Genomic DNA, 15,645 nt, shown 5'->3' on the forward strand with positions numbered 1-15,645 from the left:
AGGCTGTTACTGTCGGTGCTAGAGACTCAGGCGGCTAAATGCAACCCAGGGAATCAAAACTAGTTTGAACTCGGAATGTAGTGTGTGACAGGGACTCGTCTGGCTTTGTTTAATGAAGGATGAAAACGTATTAGGGGTGAATTTGTAACATGTTCATGTTTCTGACAGTTTAGTGAGTGTCTGTTAGTTGCAGGTTGTGAGTTAGGCGCTGTTGTTTGAACCGGAGCTGTTTTTTCTCATCTGGTCTTTTCAGTGGGGGAACTGCAAGGAAAAAAATCCACTGCAGTAAATATTTCATTTTGTTTTTGAAGCCGCCTTTGCTTGGTTTGCAATTTCTAATTTAGATATATTTCTTACTGACAACGTTACTGTGACTAGGACCATGCAAAGGATCTTGTTTTGCCCCTAAGTGCTGCACATCGCAGAGAAAACGTTGCGTATGTGGAAGTAAGTTCAGACAGGGTGTGCTTTTTCTGTATATTCGTCCCATGTCCTGCTGTGCATTTATTCACAGAAGTTTTCCGTTTTGTGTGAAGAGGAATAATAATTTGTGTTGTTTTGGTGCTTTGCTGTACTCTTTTTCATTCGCCACCTATTATTCAGGTTTCAAAGAGGTCAGGTGCATGTTACGGACAATTATCCTATTTACTAATAAGGAGAAGAGAGCTGAGAAACATCAGATAGAAGGCGAAAAGCAAAATGTCTAAATAACTGTCACTTTGGGAAGTGGAATGCATCAAAGTAACTTTCCTAAAAATGGTAGCTGTTGGCTCGTGAGAATGACATCACTGTCCTCTGCCTCCAAGCAAGGCAAAATAGAGTTTGCTGAGTGAAAGGTAGTTAAGAGCCATGTTTAGATAAGAAGAGTGAACCTATCTAACTGATTGTGCAGTAAATGAAGTTAATGATTTAATACCTGTGAATTTATGAGCTTTTTCTCCCATTGCTGCCTCCTAAAGCAGCTAGAACCTGCACAATGTGAAAGATGCTGTACGTCCAGCTGCATCGGGAGTCCGAGGCAACTCGGACCAGTGCCTCTGTTCGCCCCCCGTTATGCACAAAGGATGAGGAGCCGTATCTGTAGGTGCTGCCTGTACTGTAGGGTGCCCTTCAGCAGGGGTCTAGCTCTTGTGTAGGACAGCTCTGGTGAATGCTGCCCCTTCCTTCTCCTCCTGGGACACAGAACACAGCAATGCCTCGCCCTTTCCAGGGCTGAGCTACACCTAGCACAGCCACGAGCTTGTAAAGGCTAAACAATGATAGAACTTAGCACATGAGGGTGGTATGATCCTGAGGAAACAGCCTCTGACTCACTATGTCGTGTACCAGCAACTACAAAAGTGCAGAAAGTCTAATTTTTCTTTTGTTGTATACTAAATCCCTATAGAAAAGCAGGATGTGCTGCCTTGAAGTTAATAAGAGAGCATTAATGCATTTCTAAATGTTTTATGGGTAACACTTATGATTTCCCTGTTTCTCACTAGGGGTAAAAAATGACCCTTAACAATGTTACCATGCGTCGCACCCACAACAGCAGCCTGCAGCAGCAGCAGCAGCGATGGAGCATCCCTGCTGATGGGAAGAATCTGCTGGTCCAGAAAGACTCCAATGAGTACAACCCGCAGAAACGATACACCATCAATCCCGATGAATACTACAGAAGGAGCTGGTCCTCAGAGTCATCTGACTCTGTCATCTCCTCTGAGTCTGGCAGCAATTGCTACCGGGTGGTGCTGATCGGGGAGCACGGTGTAGGCAAGTCCTCGCTAGCCAACATCTTTGCAGGGGTGCATGACAGCATTGACAGCGACTGTGAGGTGCTGGGAGGTAGGTCGTTATGTCCCAGAGTGTTTGTGTGTGTTTGCAATCAGCTCTGCCAGTAGTAATTGGCACAGAAAAACAGAAAGACCATTTAGTCAGAAACTGAGCTAACAAACATTTGGATCTGATCATCAAAACTGATTCAACTCATGCATCTCTCTAAAGAAAACAAGAAAGCAAAATGAGTAAGCTACTCACCACAATGACTGAAAGCTTCTGAGAGAGAACAATTCAGATTCCCATGCTATTTCATTCCAAAATACCTGTTGGAAGCTGCCTCATTCCTGCCTCTGATAATGCTACACAAGTGGCTGGTTCAGCTTTCATGCTGGTCCAACATTTGTGTCACTGCTGGCTCCATGCTGCTGACTCCAGATTTCTATGGGGGAGAGAAAACAAGTAAAGGTCCTCATGGTCTACAAGAATAAAAGGCTTAGAAACAGTATATAAAGAAAAATAGAAAAGCCACTGCTGAGTCCTTCAGTCACCTCCAAAGTATTTAACATTAGAAGGCATCTCAGCTTTTCTGTATAAACACATTGCCTCAGCATAGGCTGTGTGGAGTTTAAGTAAAATGTATTTCCTCCTCATTTCATGTTACTTGCACAGCATGGGTTCCCCCAGGGGAAAACCAGATAAAGGTCCTTCAGCAGTATAGGAAAAATTCTATTGCCCAAACAGGGGGAAAAGGCACAAGCTGTAGGGTTTTCTTTGATGCTTCCCCCTTGCTGTCTTCCTCTATTTTGTTTGGAATTGCAAAGCATCCTTTAATCCCAAAGATCAGATCATGCAGAAGGTGAAGCTGTGGCACCAAGCGCTGAGCTATACTGTGTGCAAGATGTTGATGTGGAAGGGTGGTGCTGCAACAGAAAGCTGCTGTGGTCCTAAGGAGGCAGACACTGTCCCTGTCAGAGGACAAGCAGTTTACAAGCTGGTTTTGCTCCTCACTGTGCAGGACTGTCCTCATCTCTCCCGTATCTCTCCCCTCTCCTGCCTGCTCTCCCTTGGTGCGAAGGTGCCAGCGCTAGCACAGAGAGTTTCTGGGCTTCTGTTCCAACCCTCAGTAGAACACAGGCAGGACAACCTTTTGCGTCTTTAACTCTCCAGTTAGGAGACATTTCGACCAGGATTTAATACAGCCAGCATCAGGAAGGTTGGACCCATATTTTCCTTGCTTGCTTTCAGACTCGGGGCGGAGATCTTTGTGCCTTTGGGGAATCTGAAGTTCCCCACGGTGCAGTCACTCTGAATCAGTTATCCAGGTGTGCTTTGTCTTCGGCTTCTACCACTAGCTTTTCCCATAATACCACCAGCTCCTTGGCCTGGACTATCTCTGATAAAAGTTTTACTAGTGCTACACAAGCTAACTAGAGTAGGACCCTTGAGCAAGCAGTCAAAAGTGAAGCTGATTTGCTTTGCGCGTCCGTCAGACAGTTTTCTTTTCCATGCGCAGCTGTATGGGTTCCTCTTTCCTTTGCACTTCCAGAAATATTGCCCAGAGTGTAGGAGGGACAGATTTTCAAGACCAGCTCTGCTGAGGTATTGGAAAACTTGCTATTGTTGTATATCTCTCCTTTTTTAGTCCCAGTTTTGAAATAAGCATGAAATGAACTAATTTCTCACTTTCAGTGTGTTTTATAGTCTATGGAGGTTCCTTAGGATTGACTAAGGTGCAAATCAGTGCTGAATATGACCATTTGGACATAATATTTTTGAGGAGAGTGATTTGTAGCCTCTCCATGCGTAACAGAGTGGAGGAGTCCTCTGGATGTTGTCCTCTGGTCTGTGTGGAGCTTGTTCTCATGCAGATGCTTGGTCAGTTGAAGAAACTAGTCTCCAAACTCCAACTTGCAAACTGGAAACTTTATTACAAGAGAAGACGGTTTCAGGGTAGCCAAATCACAGAGGGAGTGCAGCTGCTTTTACAGACAGGCTTTGCTATTGACTGTAAGATTAAGCTAACTCATGGACACAAATGTGATGCTATTGGGCCTGCAAGGGAAACTGCTCCTATTGATTAGCTCTGGCTTTTTAATCTTCCCACTTTAAGCTGCATCAAGCCTGGGCTTGTTTTGATTTTATTTTAAATGTGCAATATTTTTGGCTTATAATCATAGTTTGGCTTAATATCTTTTGCATGGGTGTAGCGTGATTCCTGCCTTCGAGGAAAGGCTCTGGTTATAACTCAGGGGAAAGTTCACCCCATTAATGCCCGGCAGAAGTTTTATGAGGCAAGGATTGAGACACGGTCCTGTCTACAAACGTGGTTGGGACAGACCCTTTAAAGTGAGAGGGGTGGTACGCTCAGAAGCCCTCAGCCTGGCATTTTTCGCTGACCAGCAATGCAAGACTAGAGATGGGTCCAAACCCCTTACCGCTCACCCAAATGTCCCCAGGTTTGGGGAAAAGAAGGAAGATTAGTATCTGAAGCAGAAGCCAGAGCGAGATATCAGAGCAAGAGTTGATTGAAACTGTGAGTGGGAACAGCCCCCCCGATCCAAGCAGAATTTTGTCACATGGCATTTATAACCTAGGTATGCATTTCTGTGGCCTCGGTCCAAAATAACTGAACTTCTGTGGTGTGTTGATTCTTTTGTTTTTTGACATCAAAGGTAATGTGGAAAACTGTGAAATGGTGGAGAACTAGGACACAGCAGAAGTCTCTCTCTCTGAAACTCAACAGCTTTTGTCTCACACCCCCCTGTCATCATTGCTGGGTAGGCTGTTAGCTGTATTGCTCTCAGCAGCAGTGACTGTTCACCCGTAAACTGTCCCCGCTAAAGTGAAAGCAAATATTTTCCATTACTCAGCCTCGCTGGACTCTGCTGCTCCCATGGGGCAAATGTTCAGCCTTTGGTTATTTCTTCCACTGGTTCTATTTTCTCTCTCCCACATCAGATGAGGAGAATATCAGCCAAAGTAATGAACATTTCGTTTCCTGATCTTTCAGCCTCCTTCATCTATCATGGAAAGTAAGACAACCAGTAATGAACAGAGGGCAGGTCCAGTGCTGATGGAAATGAGGAAAGAACTGAATGTGAGCCAGCATAAAATTTGGCTCAGTAACTTTAACTGTGAACAAATTATACATATTCAACTGCTGGTTTTTTTGTAACGTACATGATGCCACAAGTTCATATACTACCAACCTTATCTACCTTTCTGCTTTTCTTTCCAGAAGACACATATGAAAGAACCCTGATGGTGGATGGCGAAAGTGCAACCATTATACTGCTGGACATGTGGGATAATAAGGTACTTTAATTTGTTCTAGTCAAACGCCAAAAGAAAAGTGCTTATGAATGACTGCTAATATCAAAAGTAGGTATCTTTGGGGAAAGAAAGTAGGTGTTTTCCTTATTTCAACATCAGGGAAAAAACAGGATTAACCCCAGCCCCACACCAAGCCAAACATGCCTAAAGGCTGTCTCTGCAGTGTAAGCCTGAGAAGCGCAAGCCTTCTTTATTTTTTTAATGATAAAACAAGACATTCAAGCCGTTTTCCAGACGATGTTCATTCCAGTTTAAAGCCAGCACAATTAATTATTTGGGGTGAGTTTTGCCCTCCTTTGTGGTGAAGTATTCATACCATCACCACATTGGAATTGCTTTTAGTATAACTGTGATTCAAACCATACCCGTTACAGTTACAGCAGGAATGTATTTGGATTGAATGTATTGGACATGAGCACAATCTGCTCTGGGCATAACGATGTCTGACCATATCATCTGAACAGCGTGAAGGAGAATGGATTCGAGACCACTGCATGCAAGTGGGAGACGCATATTTGATTGTCTACTCCATCACAGACCGAGCAAGCTTTGAGAAGGCCTCCGAACTCAGAATACAGCTCCGCAGGGCACGCCAGAAAGAAGATATCCCCATTATTTTGGTTGGCAACAAAAGTGACCTTGTCAGGTGCCGTGAAGTTTCAGTGGCAGGTAAGGAAAATGATAAGCACAAACCCAACATAAACGTCGAGTCATCTAGTAGCTTTGGAACAAACTGCAGAGCTCTGGCTGAGGGAGTACGCTGTGATCAGGACTGGGCAATAAAAGAGCAATAAAACAACGGAGGACTGGAACAGAGGGCAGAGGACTGGGAGGGGTCCGCCAGGTCCTTAAGCCTCCCTTGGCAATGCTGTTACGTGTCAGATAATCTCTTTCCTAAATTTATTAAGTACTGCCATAAAAGCAGCTTAAATTTCTTCCCTTCCAGCTCTTAGTGTAAGACACTGCAGTATGTGATTTCTCTGGTAACAAAACTCTTTGGATTTCCAATATATGTTTATGCATAACAAGTTCAACCTCCTTTATTCTGCTGCCAAAGATTATGCCTTTTTTATAACCAGTTCTCTGTCCTCCCTGAGAAATTAAAATTCCCTCTCATCCTTTGCTCTGCTAGTCTGGGCAGGGACTGTGCAGCCTTTCGGGAGAGGTCTCCTTGCTGCCTTGGTTTGGGATGCTAAACCAGCCCTCCTGCTGCTGCACGCGAATGAATAACCACTGAGCCCGTGCACAGGAATGGGGAGACTGCCGGGCAAGCTGCTGCTGGCTCTCAGTGTCTGCAGTCAGTAATATCTCTTCTTGGAGAGTCTTCCCTGAGGCTTAGGTGACACAACATAATACACAGTGATACATTAGATGATCTCATCTTGGTCCATCAGAAATATGGGTTCCTCTGCTCGGTGTTTTCTTCTCCCTCTGTTCTACTCCTTTATTTTCCAGCTGAGCTAGACACCTTTTTTTCACTGGAGGTGTGCACAGTTCCTCTGGCTCCTGGTACAGTTGTCCCAAGTGAAGAGTTTGAACTGGTGAGCTCATCAGGAGCCCAGGGACGCCTATTTGCCTTCTCATTCCTCTCCGCCCCACCTGAAAAATGTTTTGAAAGACGGCAGGTGCATTCATGTCACTTTAGTCATCCTGGAAATGACTTCACAGCAAGTCAGAAGATAGAATAAATTGCCTTGTGTGTGAAAGACAGCTGTCAGGTTTAGTCTAGGCTCACGTGATTAAGCACCAGAACTATGATTTCAGATGTACCTCTAAAGCCACAGACAAAGTTCTGCCTTTATTTAAGAGTTTTGTACATGTGTCTGTTCACACCAAAGCTGCTACTGTCCCAAGACCCTGGTTTACACCCATGACCTCCCGTGGGGGAGGACCAGGCGCTGTCTCCTGTGCTGTGCTGTGAGCCTGGAGGGTGCTGTCACCACCCTTTAGTGCAACTTGAGGGAGTCTGCCCATGAGATGACGAGGTGTTTTTGAGTCACCACTGAATTGTCAGCCTTCAGTGTCTTGGCTCAAGTCGGTCAGCCCCAGCTCCCTTCACAGCCGACAGCGAGGGCTGGGCTTTTCCAGGAGGGGATTGACCCCCCCCTCGCTGGGAAGGCAGTGTGACACAGAGCAGATGAATCACGGGTTAGTGGGCAGCATCAAGTGATTAAAGACTTATCTGTGCCTATATTAGGCTGGAGGAATTCCCCCGGTGACGCTGGCTCCCCGCACATGGCAGCCGGCGGCCTCTTTGCCTCCCCCTGGCTTGTGATGCCTCGTGACATATCCACCTTGCAATTTTGCAGAGGGACGAGCCTGCGCTGTCGTGTTTGACTGCAAGTTCATCGAGACCTCGGCAGCTGTGCAGCACAATGTGAAAGAGCTGTTTGAAGGCATCGTGCGGCAAGTCCGACTCCGGAGGGACAGCAAGGAAAAGAACGAGAAGCGGCTGGCGTACCAGAAACGGAGAGAGAGCATCCCCAAGAAAGCCAGGCGGTTTTGGGGCAAAATAGTTGCCAAGAACAACAAGAACATGGCCTTCAAACTCAAATCCAAGTCTTGCCATGACCTATCGGTACTTTAAGAACGCTGGACTCTGCCAAAGCTTGTGGCATTTTGTGGACATGATCTAACTATGTCGTGGGACAATCAATCAATCTATATTAGATTGGGCTATCAAAGTGACTTAGGTTCACAGTCGTGATTGTGGTGATACGTGCTGGCATAAGAACAGCACAGTGCATGGAAATATCTCTCTTCCTTTTTCTTTCTTTTTTTTTTTTTTTTTTTTTTTTTTGTCAGTAGTTTTAAAAGAAAAGTATAGACCAGAATGACCCAAAGTTATGCTGGGAAGCGTTCTGGAATATACCTGTTCTTTCCCCTCTCACCTTTGGGTAATAATGTAAGAATCTCGAACTGTCATGACTTGGGAAGTGAATACTACACTCTTTACTCTTTCTCCTTTATATTATTATTTCTGTTTTAAAACTGTGTAAAGAATTGAGGAACTGACTGGGGATCGGTCCTTTGCCAGTTGGCTGGTCACGCTTGAGCACTCACAGCTGAAAAACCTGCATTTTGGTAGAATAGCCACCAAGACACTTGGTTGTTTTTCTTGTTTTGTTTTTGATGGTGTTTTTTTTATTTTATTTTATTTCAAGGATTGGTTTCAATGAGTTTACACATCTCTTACTTTGAAAATATTTAAGGAAAATTCTTATAATCAAATAATTTTTCCTCTCATATTTTCTTATTATGCGACTTCAAAAATCATAGTAAAATTAAAATTAAAGTGCAAGTTGTATCAAAGTGCATCAAGTGCAGGATGCTAAACCTTTATGAATCACCTGAACTTTTTTAAGAAACCACATGGACTTCTCGTATCCAGCCTTGGCCTTTCTCTATGCCAGAGCTATGCAGTATTTATTGTTGCGCAAAATAACAAGCATTTTAATGTTGAGGGGAAATGTATTTATTACCAAGTTTCTTAAAAGAATAATGTTAATTTTATTACTGTTTTCTATCTAATATCTTTTTTCAGATATGCAAGTTTTTACTTACATGCCTTGTAATAAAATAAATAAAATATATGACTGCCTTTGAGCCTCAGTGGGAAATCCCTAAGAATTTTTCAAGTTGAGAAAATCTTTTGGGTGCTGGGCAAAATTGCTACATGAAAAGTACAGTGAGGATTCCTTACATCTCTGAACACAGGCTACTTAGCAACCTAGGTTTATAAACCAAGAATCACCCAGAGCCCCAAAGCTATGAGTGCACAGTATCCCTCATGAGCAAATGGGGTTGTGGTAGCAGAGAAAAAAATGAATCACTCCTAAAAACAGTATTTGGCCTTCAGCCTGAAAACACTTTAGAGATTTAGATAAGTACCGTCACCCTGATTTTGGAGACTAAAAGAAGTCAAATGCTACATTCAGGGACAGAAAGCCGGTAGCTGGCCTGGTGTGTCCTAATCCTCAGCTACTGTTGGACATATCTCTGTTATTTTCCTCCTGACCGTGCTGGTTTCTGTGGGTGCAGAGTTCAAGGCAGAGGAACAGTCATTGCATTTTGCCCACAGATGGCTCAGAAAAGCTGAATCTCCCACCTGGCAGGTCATCTACCTTGGTGATGAAGGCAACAAAACGGGACACCAATAAAATGAGAATTCGGCTTTCTGTCTTGGGCTGTGCAGCTTTCACGCACCAAAGGCTTTGAGAAGGGGTGAGCTTGCTGAGTGTTTGCCCAAAATACTGCAGTATTCAGGTCTCCCTGGATGGGGATTCCTGATGTAGAATAAACTGTTGGCAAGAACAGAAAACAACGTTTTGAATAGAGCACAGACAAGATCCCTGTGGCTGGATTTTGAATGAATGTTTTTCAAGTTGTTGGCATGCAACTTAAGGTTGGCTCAGAGCAGTCTAGAGAACGATACCCACTCCGATACCAGTCTTCAGAACTTTTAAACTCTCAGAACCTTTTCCTCATTCAAGAATGGAAACAAAGTTGCACAAACCAAACACATTTTTAAGATTATTTTTAAGAACTGAATGTATAGCCAAACACAGCCAGCACATTTCCTTAGTCTGTTCTATATTCAGCCAAGCTATGGACCCAGCAAATCTAAGCTAAGCAAGTTTCGAAGAATTTGATGATCATACAGCCTTTAGGGGTAAAAGTCATACATGTTCACTGGGTGCATCAAATTTGGAGTTACCTAGTAAGTTTTCGTGCCCTCACTTATCTCCTTCCATTTCTTCCCAGGATAACAAAATTTCTTTCTAGAACACATGATTTTTTAAAGAAAAAGCCCATTCCCCAGAGCTGTCAGAAGCTGCCACAGAGAGCTGTGTGGTAGTTTTGCACTGCATGCTATGTCACCACATCTTTCCCGTGGCCATGGGGAGCAAACGTCACAGCAAGTCTGTCCTCTGGAGCTGCTGCTGGACCAGGGCTGGTCCCTCTGAATAGCACAGCACTGCCTTTGGACCAAAGCAATTTAAAGAGCTGTTTCCACCTTGCATGTCCCAGTCAACCTCCTGCTGACCCTCTTGGCCCTCCCTGCAGGCTCCTGGCTTGCCCTGAGTTGCCAGGGAGAGCAAGAAGGAAGCTGTGGGGTGAAGAACCACCACCAGCAGCATGCCCTCAAAGGAGCTGTTGCTTCAGTTTGCTCAGACACCATCAGGGCATGTTACTGTCTGACCTCTGGATGTGGAGTGAAAGGGTTGGTGTTGAGCATCCACACTCTGCACGTCTCAGGGCTTTTCTTGCTTTGGACCTGGTCTAGCCTGGTCTTATGGACTGAATGTCCACCTGGGACTGCAATGCCTGAGTTGCACTCCTGAAAGGTACCGTGCATGGCTCCAGTGAGCTGGGCACAGAGGAAGGACCGGAGCTTTCTTCTGCAGCTTATGAGATGAATCTGAGTCATAGCTTTAGCTGATCATGACCAGATTATCAGATACAGAAATACTTACTATTTATAACAGCTAGTGCACCTGGAATGACTAATTAATACTAATTTAATCTTGAATGCTGACATTTCAAACCCTTAATATCCACAATCCCTCTGTTCATCTCTGATGTGAGCGTCCAAAACTGTGGAATGGATCAATCAGTGATTCTAATCATTGCTCTGTCTATTTATTAAATCAGGCTACAATGACAGATCCTAATGCGATAATTACAGTGCCGGTCCCAGAGATCTGGCAGGAGCTGTGGAATACGTGAGTCACAGCAGTGAGCGCACCAAGGCCAAAATGGCCAAACTCATGGAGTCCAAATAAAATAAAATAAATATAGTGGAAAAAAAAGTCTAAGAACACACAAAATACCAGTTATGGTGTAATAGCTGTTATAAAAAGCTCTTTTTAAGAAGATAGATCAGATCAGCAAGAGGAATTAGGGGGCTTTTCCAGCTGTAATTAATTTAATCATGACAGATTAACTGCAAGAAGAAAGGTTTACTTATGCTTTGGGGCAAAATTACATTAAGGAATTCTTCATTATGATGGCACTATCTAGGTTTGCAAGGTGCTACATGCTTTTAGATTTGAGAAAAGTATTGATAAAATTTAGTGAAGTAGAAGAAAGACATCTTCAATAAAATCGATGGACGCACTGTGGATTTAACCCTCACCTACACAAGCCTTTCAACATCAGCCCCTTGGAAGGCTTGAAGACCATGGACCAGAGTTATCTCTCTCGGGCTATTTGCAGTTTGGATATAAATGGGAGGAAAGACTCCTGACAGCAGCAGTCCTGGTGATGGTAATGTGATCTACAGAGGGCTGCAGCCGAGGAAGGAAGCAGTTGATTTCTGTGTAGTATTGCCTCTATGATCGGCTACGACTCTTCTTTTCTTCCTGGAAAGGCTTTTAAGAGAACCTATGGCACCCAGGGAAGTGAGGGGGTGATAAGGAGTACTAATGGTGTTTTACCAGAGAGATCCCTGGATGAATAAATTCTTGAATCTCCAAAACTGAACCCTGCAACTTATTCCTTGCAACACCTCTGAAGAATGTAGAGCTAAATATATTGCATAAAACATTCCTGTGTGGGACCCACAAGCGTGGGAGATGAAAGCCAGGAGGGCTGTGGGGCTGGTCCTCCGCTGACTCTCTTCTCTCGTCTAGTGAATCTGAGGGTCTCAGAAAGGGTCTCTGAAAAAAGTGTCTCTTTTCTGAGACAGTTGCCCAGTTAGGAGGGCCGTGGTGGTGTTCAGCACACTGCTGGTGTTTAACTGATGCGGCTTCCAGATGCACAAAATAGTATTTAATAAGAACTGTCTACCTTGTCTGCAATCCTTGTCAGTTCTGGTTCAGTGGGGTAGCACAGGACTGACAGGGCAGGATAAAACATGGTTTCTTTGGTGCTTGTCCACTTGTAGGACCCCTGTGACACTAAATGTGCTGTAGCACCCTAGGCACATGTGGCCTCTTGTGTTGAAATTATGCTAAATGTCACATTGCTGGGTATACTCCAGTAGCGCTTTTAAATGTGGCGGGCTCTGTGGGAGATTTATATGCAGTGACCTCTAGGTCTGTAAATGTAGCCTCCTCAGTTAAAGAAGGGAACACCATCTTAAGCTCTTCACTATGCTCCAGAAAGGCTGTGGAGAAGCCTTGCTCCTGCCATTGCTTCCAGAAAGGACCATGGGCCAGTGACCTGCAGGTGTAGGGACCCAACTCTGGATAGCAGCAGCTGCAGGAAGGGCGAATCCCAGCATCTGCCTTGACCGGGGAGTGTATGATGTTAGTGTGAAGCCTGACAAACCCCCCACTCACCCCCTCCTTGAGGTGCTCTTACCCCAGAAATGTCCTACAGACGTCCCAGGAAGCCAGACCTCCTTTCTCAGTGACCACCTCACACAGGGGCCAGCAATATTTCTGTATTTATCCTCTGTGATAACACAGATAAGATCATCAAAGTAGCAGCTTTTTGCCTAGAAGCACTGAATTTTAGTGTACTAATTACTTGTGATTTTAGCAAATTTTGTCTCAAGAGGTTCCCTGCTGCCAGAGAGTGAGGACAGCACACCCATGTGAGAGCACACTAGTCCTGTATGGTTGCTTTACAGTGCCAGCACTGTCTCATCGCCTGGTTAATAATTTGCTAAGAAAATGACTAGTGTAACACAATTCCCTCAAGTTTTGAGATTTATGCCTGAGTAATTTTAAATCCTTATGCCTGAGAATTTTAAATCCAAAAAATTTTCTAAGTGGCAGTCGTTTCTAAGCAGATGCTCTGTGTGTGTGTACTCAAAAGCCTCCAGTTAGACATGGGTTGCCCAGAGCCAAACTCTGACTGCTCTTTGGGCCAACAGGAGGAAGGCAGGTGGGAATTTTCAATTAGAAAATTCAGGCTGTCACATGGATACACTGAACGATGTCTGACTTCAACTGCTGCATCTGTACATACTAAATACAAGGATTAGCATTTCTTCCCAGCTCACAGTGCTCTCTTGGTGAGTATGGTGAATCCCAGGATCCCACAGCCCCCACTGGGCTGAGGTAAGGTGGGCAGCAGGGGAACCGGGGGGAGCACTGGGCAGACGCTGGGCAGGCACTGGGCAGGTACTGGGCAGGCACTAAGCATGTACTGGGCAGGCAGCACTCCTGTGCAGAGGCGAGGGGGAGCACAGAGACAGCCCCTCTGGAGGAAGGACCTCCAGCTCTGCTGAGTTTTGCACCCATTCTCCTCTGACTCTGCATGGGTTTCACTGAACTGCTTAGCAGTTTAACTTCCACTGAACTCAGAACAGACCTCAATAGTTTTTACATGGCCAGGATGCTATTTCTGTGCCTACCTGTGGCTTTCATGAGTGTGTGTCTTTCTCCAGTTCACATATTTGCTCTGAAGCTGCTCAGGATGTACTTCCTCTGTAACTACTGTTGAATCACTGACTGATGCCTAGTAGGCTGTTCTCAAGCTTTGCCACCATAATATCATTTTAATCGTTTTTTAGCGATATTTTCAATCTTCTGTGCTTTAAGATTTTTCCTCCTCCCCTTGAGGCCATCTTGTGGGATGAATGACTGCATTTGTTCCTCCTTGACTTGCTCCATTCAGAAGTAAGCCACTGGGGCTGGGATGCTCCCTTAGCACCCATGGCATGGTATTTGCCAGCAGTTGTACTTGGAAGCCACCCAGCCCCATCAGGATACGTGTAAAATCCTTTGGCATGTGGGCTGCCACTGGAGAAGCTCCCCTGTCATCTGTGCTGTGGATGGGGTGTTGTGCCCATTTGGTGAAGCCCTGGGAACGGAGCTGCCCAGTGCAGCTGGATTGATACAATCCATCAATAAATGCAAAAGCACCTTGGCAGGAGCATGGTGGGCTCCTGTCTGTGTCCCAGGTACCCCTTAGGCCAGGGGTCCTCAAACTACGGCCCGCGGGCCGCATACGGCCCCCCAGGGTCCTCAATCCGGCCCCCGGTATTTACAGATGCCCCCTGCCTGCCCCCCCCGCCGGGGGTTGGGGGGGGAAACCAAGCAGCCGCAGATGACTGCCTGCCACTGCATCCGCGCGCCGGCCCCCTGGTTAAAAAGTTTGAGGGCCCTTGCCTTAGGCTGTTGAAATTGTGGAAAGAGCTTGCAGTAAATAAGCCTGTAGGTTAGAAAGGTGGTGGAATAAACATGCTCCACACATCCCAGGTAAGTGCTTACCTATACAGAAATCTACCCTCTGGTGTTTTTGGCAAAGCAAATTGATATTCCTTGGTTGATGGACTTCAGACTGCCCCTGGAGAATCATCAAAAAGGAACCTAAGGACCCAGTGAGAAGAAATGCCCTACTGCTTTGGACCGGTGCTTCTTCCAGCTCTGCACTGTCCCTTCAGAGGGGAGGCAAAGTGGCAATAGGAGAGGCTTTTTAGGGATATCACCTATGGGACCTTAAGAACAGCAGTTTTTCACTCACTTTCTCCACTAGCTTTGTGAAACTGAAACTGTCATTTCCCACTCAGCCTTCTCCTTCCCACACTGAAAAGTCCCAAACCTTTTAGTGTTTCCTCTAAGTCAGCTGCTCTGTGTTTGTTGCCCTTTTCTGTTCCGTCGGTAATGCTCTCTTACCTGAGAGGCAGAGGCTGAAGAACATACTACTTGAGATGCTGGGTTTTAGAAAGTGATAAAACATCCTTTTATTTCTTGCTTTCAGTACCCTCCTTGATTATGTCCCACATTTGCTGGTGTATCTTTCATGCATTATTTTGAAAACATTCAATTTGTAATGCACAGCTCTTGTCCTGATTAGGTATTTAAATACATATGTTTAGCTGCAGGATACAACTCATATATTTTGAGTGCAACAAAGCCTGTCTTCATAAGGATTATCAGATCAAGACCTTCCTGCAGATAAAAACCTTATATAGAAAACTGAAAAGAGTGACAAGTTGGCAAAGGGCAGCTCTGTCAGCCCTGCCAGTGCCTGGGATTGCATCAAACAGTGAGCAGGAAGAGGGATGCCTGCAGTTTATCCTTGCAGATGTTTGCTCAAGCAAGTAGTCCAGCTGATAGCTGATGTTACTCACACTAGTGGTGTTTTGAGGATTAGACAGCATCTGTTTTATTGAATCAAGAAAGCACTAAGTGCCCAAAAAGGATCCGTTTTGTTTGTGAGTAAGAAGTTATGTCATTCTCCCACATGAAAAGGAAATACATCATGGTTTCATCTGGTACCATCTGATACTTTCTTTAAGGTATGCCCTTATCTCTGATGGGTGAGGCGTGGAAGTGCTCTGCAGTTCGGCACACACCTAAACAAGATCTTGTCTTGACACTAAGCACAGACTTTTCTCTAAACTGCTCAGAGCTGGAGGCATGTTGGATGGAGAAAAATAAAATTTCTGTGCAAGTATAATTTTCCATTTAGGTTGTACAGGCAATCTCGTCCATAACTTCCACTCCAGATTACCAAAAGCCATTAAAAATGGCTACAATCCATGCAACAGCATGTAGTTCCACTAGCTGACTCACATTTGCTCTGAAAAAGTAATTTTACGCATAGAATTTGGTTGGAAAGAGGCCTCCCTCAGCTTATAGCAACCTCAGG

The 15,645-nt window shown here is 44.9% G+C and overlaps 1 protein-coding gene across 2 annotated transcripts in view; it reads left to right on the top strand.

The window, feature by feature from the left end:
• Positions 1 to 8,687, top strand: part of GEM (GTP binding protein overexpressed in skeletal muscle) — a 29,669-nt gene extending 20,982 nt beyond the window's left edge. For both annotated transcript variants that reach the window (XM_080379571.1, XM_080379570.1), the window contains 4 exons: positions 1,485 to 1,827; positions 5,000 to 5,076; positions 5,559 to 5,763; positions 7,404 to 8,687. In XM_080379571.1, the coding sequence (XP_080235697.1) occupies positions 1,494 to 1,827; positions 5,000 to 5,076; positions 5,559 to 5,763; positions 7,404 to 7,681 (894 nt within the window). In that variant the 5' untranslated portion in view covers positions 1,485 to 1,493 and the 3' untranslated portion in view covers positions 7,682 to 8,687. The remainder of the gene's footprint in view (positions 1 to 1,484; positions 1,828 to 4,999; positions 5,077 to 5,558; positions 5,764 to 7,403) is intronic.
• Positions 8,688 to 15,645: the final 6,958 nt, after the last annotated feature.

Source organism: Falco punctatus (assembly GCF_963210335.1).
Source record: "Falco punctatus genome assembly, chromosome: 3".
NCBI lineage: Eukaryota > Metazoa > Chordata > Aves > Falconiformes > Falconidae > Falco > Falco punctatus.